A 9,804-nucleotide genomic window follows, 5' to 3' on the forward strand; every position below is an offset into this window, starting at 1 on the left:
CAACATCGTTTCTAGAGTTCCCTGGAAAAGCTTGTTCAGCTGCGGACTCAGGATCAGACACCACGGCCTCTGCAAAAACGCCTGCACGGGGCGGACAGAGACGGTTCTCTGACCAAAACCCTCTAGCTCCCGAGGAGAGGCAACGCACCCTGTGTTTGGTGATGGCAGAGTTCCTGAGACTGATATCAGAGGCACAATCGCTGACCACGGGTCCTGTCTCATTGGACAGTTTCTCTGACGTGACCATGCAGGAAGGGCTCCAAGACTTGGACCATCCCTCTCTGGACTATCTGTCCCAACGAACGCCGGGCGTGAAGCGGCTACCCGATCGGCAGGTCCGAACGGATGGCGCCTGGTGTGACGAGTACCGAAAACTACGCGAAGAGGCAGAAGGGCCACAGAACGTCTCCGAGTTCGTCTATCCCTCAGAAGTCAGGTACGTTTTTCATCATAAGCTCTCTCCTAGGCGTTTACCCGCAGATGCTACCGCCGTCACCTGCCCTCTCTGCAAAATGGTACTGAGTTTTCCATTATTACTGAACTGCGGACATACTGTCTGTTTCGATTGCTGGGATTCGCGAGGCTACTTAGACAAATGGTGAGTCATGGGCCACCTCCTCACGTAGCCCTGTGTGTCTTTGTCCGACAGCTGAGCCCCTCCCAGTCGCCCCAACCTCCAAAGGCATCTGCAAGGAGCTGTGGAACCTTTTGGCCTCATTAAACATCGCCTGCGACAAATGCTCCTGGAGCGGCTCGTACTCCAACTACTGGGCACACCAGATTGTTTGCTACGGAGGTCAGAAACGCGCTGCGGTGCCTCCAGCATCTTGTGGCCTCGATCCAAAGTGGAAAGAACTTATCGCCCTTTATAGGTCAGCTCGGACATGCGAAGCCCTTCCTTTTATCTTAAAGCGGGAGAAGGGCCTAGCTCTGCAACGGCAGTTCTCTACTCTACGACGGCAGGACTCCTTCAGTCCAACTCATACAATTTGCGTACCCTTCTCACCACTGCCACCAACAGACGACCTGCTCACCTTACGAGAGGGAGACATGGTGGAGGTGGTATTGAGCCTGCCGGAGTGGCTATGCGGATTTGTTAGAAGAGATCACACAGTGTCTGTGGGTTGGTTCCCTAAATACTGCGCGTTCCATCTTTCATAAAATTCAACCAAAAAATGCCAATAGTAAAGTCTGAACTATCGGATGAGTCGGATGTCAAGGCTCCGTCGAACGACATAAATGAACGTACCAGACTTTTCCGTATGGCGGGCGACACGTTACATGGAGTGGTTCAGTCGGCCAAATGGGTAACGTGGTTGGTCTTCGTGGTTGTTCTGCCCCCGTTGTTGCTGTTCTGGGTTCTGTTGTGGATGGCTGTAGTGAGCTCCTTTCTAACTTTTCTCACTCTGAAGGTTTTCGCCGTTCCTGAGCCCATCGAAAGATTACCATTACACTTCGACTATCAACCGTTTCAGGCATCTGGTCACGAATTCTACAACTCGTATGACGGCCAGGTCGTGCCTCGGGAGCAGGTTGTGTCGCGTCCGAGTGCCGTGGGACTCGTCAAATTCGACCAGCCAACAGGTTGGGAGATAACTGCACTGGGGGCTAGTGTACTGAAGGAGCAACGATTAAATAGCACTATCAACAAGCTTGAGCCGCTCCTGCTGAGCATGTCCATCCGAATGACACACGATGCGAGAGCACACCTCTACAGCAGTCCTTGGGTCAGCTCTCAAGCATCGCGCGCCGTGTACGAAGAGGGAGCAGCCCCTCTGATAGTGCCGGAGCTACCTCCGTGGCCAGTGGGACTCCACGCCAGCTTGAAGGTGGGACCACTGGCAGTGATCGCGGAGCACAGGCGGTCGTTCGTCCCCAGACGACAGGTGCCATCCTGGTTTTGGGGTTACGGCCGGGGTCTGCTATACGGATTGGGGTTTCAGGAGTGAGTTCGTTGGTGCCTTTCACATGTAGCGCATCCTTTACACACGTCTTCCAACTGTTCGACGAGATGCGGCTTCCACGAAAAAGGGACTACCGGCTCCATGCCTTACAGCTGACGATGTCGCCACCCATTCCGATCCAGCACGCTGAGCTTCTGATCGAGTACCATCTCCAAGGCCTGGCTTGGTATATTCGAAACCAGCCAGGCTGGGCGCTGCTGGTACTTTTCGCGGGGTACATGATGCTAGGAGTGTGTCCGATGTGGGTGTACGCTTGCTACATGTATGCGGTGTGGAATTTATCCTGACGTTGGAGTTCTACGGCCGACGGCAGAAGTCGCTGAGGGGGCGGTCTGCAAGCCTGGACTTGGTATCCGAGGAGCGGGCCTTCTTCTTCGGGGGGCCCTCATCAGACGTGACGTGCCGGTCGCGTTTGCCGTTATCTGGGGAAACCTTCGCTTGGCTCAGCTGTTTCAAGGCCTCAGCCTTGAGACGCTTGCTCTCGATGGATTGTGTTTCGAAGGGATGTCGTCTCACGGACTCCGATCTGTCGTCTGATTTGGATTCCGATTTGGAATCGCTTCGACGGGCTTCTGACGTGGGCCTCTCCGACTGTCTTGTTGGTGAAACCGGCTTATTGTCTTTCTTCGAAAAGGCGCTGTCCTTGCCATCGCTTCGACTTCGTGAGAGCCGGTCTCCTCTTATGTCATGCTTTTCTGTGCGGCTTTCAGAAATTGAGCCGTAAATCGGAGGAGCCAAGATTCGGGGCTTTGGCATCTTCATGTCCACATGAATGTCAGGGTGAGCCATCCAACTCATTCGGTGCTTCTCTAGATTGCGTTGCAGCGCCTTCGCATTAAGGTGGATGTCCTTCCATTGCTTGTCCTTGGAGCCCTGCACTATAGACGGTATCGCCTTCAGCAATATCTGGCCGACTTTTGTCGTGAGAGGGTATGCGCCCTCACAAGCGGTCAGGAATCTGACTACACATCTGACCTCCGTCCAAGACAGATCGATCCACCTCAAATCCGCGAGACCCAAACCTCTAGACAGAGCGTTGAACATGTTTCCTTCCCAGAGGGCGCATGTTTCCAAGTCCGGGTACTGGGAAGAGGCAAACGTAAGCGCCTCGCTGCAGAAGGCGCCCAGCACGTCAGCCTCGTTTTCCGTGCAGACATTCACTCGCTGTGTGATGCGTGAGGTCCAGAACGTTGTGACGTCCCGCAGATTCAGCTCTGGAATCGCCATTGAGTGGACGATTTCGATGAACTTCGCGCAGAACAGCGCGTCTTCGTATGAAGCCACCACTCGCCTGGACACGAGGCAAGTAAGGAAGGAGGCCACCGTCACAGGCGTGGACGTCTCGTACTCGAACCACTCAGAGCGGTCGCAGTCCGCAATGAACTTCGCGACCAGCGCCACGTGTTTCTGGCGCGTAGCCAACTCGGACTGCAACTTGGTTTTGACATCCTCGAGGGACCTGCGGTACTTCTCGGCGTCACGGCTGCGATCTCGACTTTTGGCCTCGTGCGTTCGCACTAACTCAATTGCTTGGGAAGTATCGTCGATTTGCTCCTGGTAGAGGGAGGTCGGGCAGTACACATCCGCGAGCGACAAACGCCAGAATAGGTTCACGAAGCTGGTGCGTAGCCCTGGGAACGTCGCGCGTGCTGCGTGGAATGGCTCCATCATCTGCTCCCACTGGGAGTGCGATGTGCATGCCGGTCGAAGAATTCGACAGGCCAGGTGCATATGCATGTTGTTGAATAGGGTAGTCACGGCTGGCGTCATGTTCGAATACGCCATGGAATCGACAGAGGTGAGAGCCGCGAAGTCAACAACTTGGAGAACAAGGAGATTAAGATCGTCGATAAGCCGCATACGAGCGGCGTAATCACTGGCCCCGCACGAATCGTAACGGAGCTTGTTCTGGCATCGGGCAACCAAACAGACGAGACGACTGTAGAGGTTGTGTTCCGATAGCGAATCCTTGAGGAGGTCTCGTGCGACCCGAGAGGCCTTCTTCGAGAGGTCGCCTCCGCCATCCACGGTCACTGACCGCAGGACCAGCCCGCCCGCCAGAGCCGAGCGCAGGTTCACCGTGAGGTTCGCGATGCTGGCAGGAGAAATTCCTCCGACAGTTGCGAAAATGGCTGCGTAAATCGGAGGATAATTGGCTCACCAACGAAGTAATGAATGTCTCCCATTGCCGATGGGATTCGCTGTGGAAAAGAGGCGTCACCAACAGCTGTCTCCAGGTGCCGCAGCACGACATGCATGAACGATGACATGACTCGTCGTGGAAACTGCCGAAAGAAGAGAGAGGCGAAGTGAGTGCAATTGACCAGCTTCCTCGGTAACGGTTGTCCAACCTGGTACTCGGACCCGTCCACCTGGTCCAGCATAAGCATCACGCCGATGTCCACGGTCAGGTCTGGAATGAATTTCAGCGACTGCACCACGGTAGTTCCGAACTGCATGAAGACAGCGTCCACAACTCACATTCTTGTCAAACCACTCCACGTTACGTAGCACCACCTCCATAGTAGCCATCGGGTCGAGGATCGCCAGTGAGCACAGAGTAGTGAGCACGTCCTTCTCGTGCTGGGAGGCCAGGCGCGAACGTTTGAAGGAGACTGGCAGTTTCACTCCGAGGTTGTCCAGCGCGGACTCGAGATCTGACCGGTGGGAAGAGGAACCGTTGCTGGTTATGCGCTTCAAGATACGAGAGACGCTTGTTCGCGCCTGGGAGTGGAAGTGGGCTGTAAGTGGGTCAGAATCGATATGATGGATGAGAGCCGTGTAGGTTTCGAACCGAGACCTAGGAGGCAACGTCTTCAGGCAGGCCCAAGCTTTCGCCGCTACGGCTGGCACCGCAGGGCCACAGAGACACCCAGGCAACACATGCATCTGCAGAATACTCAAGCCCTCCATCGAGTTTAACTCGAGGGCCAACCCGGCGACAGAGTCCAACAGAGGCACGGACCACCCAACATGACACCGCATTCGTTGGGTAACCCAAGCGATCACTTGGGTCTGAGACAGCAGGGCCGCCGGAGATCCCCATCGTGTTACCTCGAGGGGGAAACGCCGTGTCATCGCGTCGCGGACGTCCTGATTGAGCAGGGGAATGGCGCCAGTGACGACAAGCTCGTCCCACAGAACCTCCGCCTGAGTCCAGGCTCCCAGATCCACCAGCGCCGCGATCAGCATGAACAGTGGAATATGGGTGCCGTTGACGTATTGCAGGTAGTCTTGAAGGTTGATGGTGTCGGCAGCGCCAGCGAGTGTCACGGGGTCGCGAGTTAGCAGCACGCACCGCCTCGCCGGCAGCGCAGACTCCACTGCCGATTCTGCAGCTCCGTCCTCGCATTCCTGCGGGCTGTACAAGCACTCCGATGACAGACCGACAGTGCCTGACGGCCAGCGTTCATGGTGCTCCTGCCTCAGCAGAGCGGCGAAGTCAGCGCTGGTGATTTCCTTGGATTTGGTTAGGACGCGCAGGCGTCCGAACATCTCAGCCACCACAGGCAATGAGGGACCCACGTGTTTACGGGCAGCCTCTAAGCTGACGACGCCCGACTGAATCAGGTAGGCCAGCACGCGCAGCAAGCCTCCGACGCACTGAGACACCCCACGCCGCGACAGCCGTTCCAGCTCAGCAAAAGGGGCGCCATCCTGGCCGCAGAGATCCGAGTGCATCTGCAGCAGATCCAACCGGCGACAAACGAATTCCGGAAGGCTGTCCTCGTACCGGAACAGGAGCCGGTCCAAGATGAAGGAGGCATTGGGCGCTTGCCAGTCACTGCCGACAGTCACTACGCAGATCTCCATAACACGGCGTGCACAGAGGCTCTCCTCGGAAATCAAAGAGACAAGCGCCTCGTCTACCGGCTTCCTGACATCAGCGTACAGGGCTAGAGTCAGGAGCCGGAGAACCTCGCTGTATCCCCGTGGATTCTCGCGGAAAAGGGTGTAAACTGGGAGGGTGTACAGAACCTTAGTACGGACACGGGTGCTCCATTTTTGGACGCCTCTGAACGGAAGGTTCACCAGATCCAAAGTAGACGTGTCAAACACCTCGAAGAGGTCCCTCCGCTTGATGGTGTGGCAGCTCAGGAGGGCTTGGAGAAACGCTGACAGTTGCGTTCGAGCTCGCTGTTGAAGAGTTTGAAGCAGCTTCTTCGGGTCTCGTCCGACATCATCCAATTTCTCGCTTGACGCCGCCGCATAGATGTCGTCGTACACTTCCCGCAGCACGTCTAGGAACATCAGTTTGAATGTTTCCGAGTCCATGTGGGGCCTCATCACCTTAGACGCCTGCGTCAAGAAGTCCGTGGCGCTGGAGATCAGCAGTCGGCCGCTGAACAGCGCAAACATGACGTCTGACAGGCACCCTGCCACGACTGCCGCTACGGCTAGGAAGCCTTTGTCGCTGGCGACGGTGACAAGCTCCAGCATCCTAGCGAGCATGTCGAGAACTACCGGCGTTTTGAAGGCAGTCTGGTCAGAGGTCCACGGGACGATTATGGAGCCCTCTGTGCGAAACGGTTGTAACGAGGCCTCAGACATAAGAAATCCTGATTTGGAGACAAGTCCACCGGTAGCCCACACAACGCACACTAACTGTACACACATAGAGGTCATTCGAATCATTGAAGGGGAGGTCAAAGTCGAACGGATTACCCGAATTTCGAAGACATTTAGCAGATGTGGTCGTCGGTTCCGGAGGCGCATTCCGGAGAGCAGGAACTGAGCCGTCTGTGTGACGTGAAGGTATCCGGCTTGATCCAGGACCTCACGCGTTCGTTCACCGCTAAATGGGTTTACGACGTTTACTGGGGAATGGTGCAACGAGCTACGGGCGAGGCATCGACGCCTGAAAGCGCTCCGGATTCAGACGTGGAGACATGTCACGGGCGCCGGCGGAAGATAGGCTTTATTGTGGACGTTGAAGAGCCATCAGGTGGAACGTGGGACCTAGGAGAGTTTCCAGAACCGTCCCGAGGCGAGCCAGCACACAAACGGCAGAAGCTTAGCAGTACCGATTTCGAATTACCAGACACCACAACGGTCATCCTCCAAATCCTAGACGAGGTGCGCGAGCATTTGGATAGCATTGTGGCCAGTCGACGTCAAGCAGGTCGGGTGGCCGCGCCGATAGTGCCCGCCGATCACGTTCGACGGATAGTGATGCAGTCAGCAGGCAGGGAGCACGACCCCCAGTTCCAAAGCCCGGCCTCCCCCGACGAGGTATATGATATCCTTGACGACGACGATTTGAAGTCGCCTGATATCGACGTGTCGGATGTGAGGATCAACGACTTCTCGAACCCCGAGATGCGGGAGCGACTTATCCAAAAGCTGTTTTCGATTCTAGAGTGCCCAGTATGCATGCGCCAGCTTATCCTCTCACCGCGCCTCCGAGACGTCGCTCCTGCAGACGAGGAGGTGACTTTTGTCAAGGACGAGCACGATACGCGAGAGCTACGCGCGACTATATGCGGTCACGTCTTCTGCAAGGAATGTATGGAGACCACCTTCGCGACCATGAAGAAGTGTCCCATTTGCAAACACCCGCTTACCAACCGGCGAGACTTTCACCCCCTGTACCTGTGATCTGGCGGCTCTGTGAATTGTGCAAATATGGCCCGCACGAAGCGGAAAGCGGTTGTGAAGGCGCCCAAACAGCTAAAAAAGACAGACTCCAGGCTTCGGGAGTCCTACAAGTCCGAGGTAGACCGACGCAACACCAAGCTTGAAAAAAGGCACGGTGCGACGTGGATTGACGAGAAGAAGTCCCAGAAGGAAATCGAGATCAAGCGTATGGAGGAGACCCCATCTGCGTTGTTCTTTTCTTACAACGACCAGCTGGGACCGCCCTACCATGTCTTGATTGACACCAACTTCGTCAACTTCAGCATCCAGAACAAGATGGACATGTTTCAAGGGATGATCAATCTGCTTCTAGGAAAAGTCTTTATCTGTGTGACCGACTGCGTAATCGGTGAGCTGGAGAAGAATCACCGGTACCGACTGGCACTCCGAATTGCTAAAGATCCCAGGATAAAGCGGCTGACTTGTACCCACAAGGGGACGTATGCTGACGACTGCCTGCTCGATAGAGTGACCCAGCACAGATGCTACATCGTGGGAACCAATGACAAAGAGCTGAGGAACCGCGTGCGGAAGGTGCCCGGCGTCCCAATCATGGGTGTTGCCAAGCGCAAATACATCATCGAACGCATGCCAGATTCGATGGCTAATGTGCCGCTGGGCGGTTCCAGCACATTCCAACTGTGACGCTGACAAATCTCGGGGCACCCAGCAGGGCTGTGGCCCGCTCCCAGTTCCGCCGGTCACACGTGATGAAGCCTTCGCTTGCCAGTGCTGTGTCCAGGAATTCTATGTTGCGGTGGGTGACGTGGACTGCCCTCGACGCCAGGTAGTCCCCCTGGGGACCATCTGACAGTTGTACAGTTCGTCTCAAGCGGGCCTCGGCACTGCAAAGCAGGTCTCGGTATTTTCCTGGGGCAAACATGGGCACCAGTTCTCTTATGATCGAAGCCAGACGCTCCACCTCCGCCACGGCACTGTCTGGGCATCCCAGGCCACAGGCCGGCGGAATGCACACGCTCGTAGCTTGGTCCCGAGACAGCAGGCGGGGACGTCGAAGAGTCTTCACCTGGGAGTTCAACTTATTTATCGTGTGCCGAAGAATCGTCTCAGTTTTGAATGTGTCTCTTTGCATGCTCTGCTGCAGCTCCTCCATCTTTTGAAGGCAGGCCAACAAACTGTTTCGCTCTCTGACCACAACATCTATGGAGGAGGTGTCACATGTCGCTATCGGCCGCAACGCCGAGAGCAGGTCGCCTTGCAAGGAGTAACCTCTCTGTAGGGAGCTGGTGGCTTCGTGGGTGCGCAGGTCAACGCTCATGCACCTAGATGTGTGCATGGCATCGAATCTTCGCGCTAGTCACAGCTATTGCTCATTCAACGCCACCTCCCACTGGGAGGCGCGAGAGCGGAACACATCTAGCAGAGTTCTACGAGACGGCGACGCTCGCTTTCGAGGTAGCCACCACCGACTCAGCCCATCTAGCATCCCTAGAAGCTGCGTTGAACTTCGGGTATGACGTGCCGTTGGAGCTGATTCCCCGTACAGCTAACTTTTTGAACGGCATGAGGGCACAGATTGCGACAAAGCAGGTTATACCTACCCCTGGGATCCTCGATGACGCGTTCGTGGATGCAGTGGAGTTTTCATTGTCGAACACCAGGCTGCTGGCAGCCACTGACCTGGACCCCAACACTAGTGTCGAGATCGCTCAACACTTCGCCGCCATTGAATCTGTCTTGATCGCAGCGCAAGCAGCGCGAGGGGTAGCAAGAAAGCAGGCTGCACGAGAGCAGACCCAGGAGCTGAACTCGTGGCAGCTGTGCGTGGTCGTGAGCGCAGTACTGGGAGGTCTCGCGCTGACTATTGGCGTCTGCATTCTCGGGCTGAAGCTGCGGCAGCGCCGACGGCGGCGGAAACGACTAGAGGATTTGGAAGCCCAGCAGCGAGCCATTGCTGAAACACAACGACTGGACATGATAGTGCGAATGAATGAGGCGTTGGAAACCATGGAAAACGTGTAGAATGTGGGCTGAAACGTGTTTGTTAACTTTGAGCCCACATATTGTATGAGTTTAAATGACTCTAATAACGTGAAAAAGCAGAAAATGGTTTCTCTCGTAACTCGTCCTGCCCCAGCGTTCACTGCCGAAGCTGTTATGCCCAACGGCACCTTCAAGAAGGTCTCACTCAGTGACTACAAGGGCAAGCATGTGGTGCTTTTCTTCTGGCCTTTCGACTTCA

The 9,804-nt window shown here is 55.7% G+C and overlaps 6 protein-coding genes across 10 annotated transcripts; 5 read left to right on the forward strand and 1 right to left on the reverse strand.

Moving 5' to 3' along the window:
* Nucleotides 1-17: 17 nt before the first annotated feature.
* Nucleotides 18-1,161, forward strand: KVP17_004543 (uncharacterized protein; the record flags this gene model as incomplete). Of its 2 annotated transcripts, XM_068522811.1 has the most annotated exons (2): nt 18-598; nt 627-1,161. In XM_068522811.1, coding segments are annotated over 2 exons (1,116 nt in total), but the record flags the coding sequence as incomplete, so codon positions are not given. The 2 variants fall into 2 exon arrangements, with proteins under 2 accessions (XP_068371244.1, XP_068371243.1); XM_068522810.1 differs by lacking the exon at nt 627-1,161 and having other exon boundaries at nt 162-602.
* A 14-nt stretch (nt 1,162-1,175) lies between these two features.
* KVP17_004540 (uncharacterized protein) lies at nt 1,176-2,251 on the forward strand (the record flags this gene model as incomplete). Of its 2 annotated transcripts, XM_068522805.1 has the most annotated exons (2): nt 1,263-1,945; nt 1,975-2,251. In XM_068522805.1, 2 exons carry the CDS (start codon nt 1,263-1,265, stop codon nt 2,249-2,251), a joined length of 960 nt encoding a protein of 319 aa, XP_068371238.1. The 2 variants fall into 2 exon arrangements, with proteins under 2 accessions (XP_068371237.1, XP_068371238.1); XM_068522804.1 differs by lacking the exon at nt 1,975-2,251 and having other exon boundaries at nt 1,176-1,949.
* A 10-nt stretch (nt 2,252-2,261) lies between these two features.
* KVP17_004541 (uncharacterized protein) lies at nt 2,262-6,515 on the reverse strand (the record flags this gene model as incomplete). Of its 3 annotated transcripts, XM_068522808.1 has the most annotated exons (3): nt 2,262-4,096; nt 4,126-4,417; nt 4,446-6,515. In XM_068522808.1, 3 exons carry the CDS (start codon nt 6,513-6,515, stop codon nt 2,262-2,264), a joined length of 4,197 nt encoding a protein of 1,398 aa, XP_068371241.1. The 3 variants fall into 3 exon arrangements, with proteins under 3 accessions (XP_068371241.1, XP_068371240.1, XP_068371239.1); XM_068522806.1 differs by having other exon boundaries at nt 4,040-4,417; XM_068522807.1 differs by lacking the exons at nt 4,126-4,417; nt 4,446-6,515 and having other exon boundaries at nt 2,262-3,824.
* Nucleotides 6,516-6,653: 138 nt separating this feature from the next.
* Nucleotides 6,654-7,562, forward strand: KVP17_004539 (uncharacterized protein; the record flags this gene model as incomplete). The annotated part of the gene is made up of 1 exon (XM_068522803.1): nt 6,654-7,562. The coding sequence occupies one exon, from the start codon at nt 6,654-6,656 to the stop codon at nt 7,560-7,562; it is 909 nt and encodes a 302-aa protein (XP_068371236.1).
* A 27-nt stretch (nt 7,563-7,589) lies between these two features.
* KVP17_004542 (uncharacterized protein) lies at nt 7,590-8,246 on the forward strand (the record flags this gene model as incomplete). The annotated part of the gene is made up of 1 exon (XM_068522809.1): nt 7,590-8,246. The coding sequence occupies one exon, from the start codon at nt 7,590-7,592 to the stop codon at nt 8,244-8,246; it is 657 nt and encodes a 218-aa protein (XP_068371242.1).
* A 642-nt stretch (nt 8,247-8,888) lies between these two features.
* Nucleotides 8,889-9,584, forward strand: KVP17_004544 (uncharacterized protein; the record flags this gene model as incomplete). The annotated part of the gene is made up of 1 exon (XM_068522812.1): nt 8,889-9,584. The coding sequence occupies one exon, from the start codon at nt 8,889-8,891 to the stop codon at nt 9,582-9,584; it is 696 nt and encodes a 231-aa protein (XP_068371245.1).
* Nucleotides 9,585-9,804: the final 220 nt, after the last annotated feature.

This window comes from the organism of the source record quoted next (genome assembly GCF_019968985.1).
Source record: "MAG: Porospora cf. gigantea B chromosome Unknown PgB_NODE_890_length_9804_cov_125.368, whole genome shotgun sequence".
In the NCBI taxonomy this organism is placed as follows: Eukaryota; Apicomplexa; class Conoidasida; order Eugregarinorida; family Porosporidae; genus Porospora; species Porospora cf. gigantea B.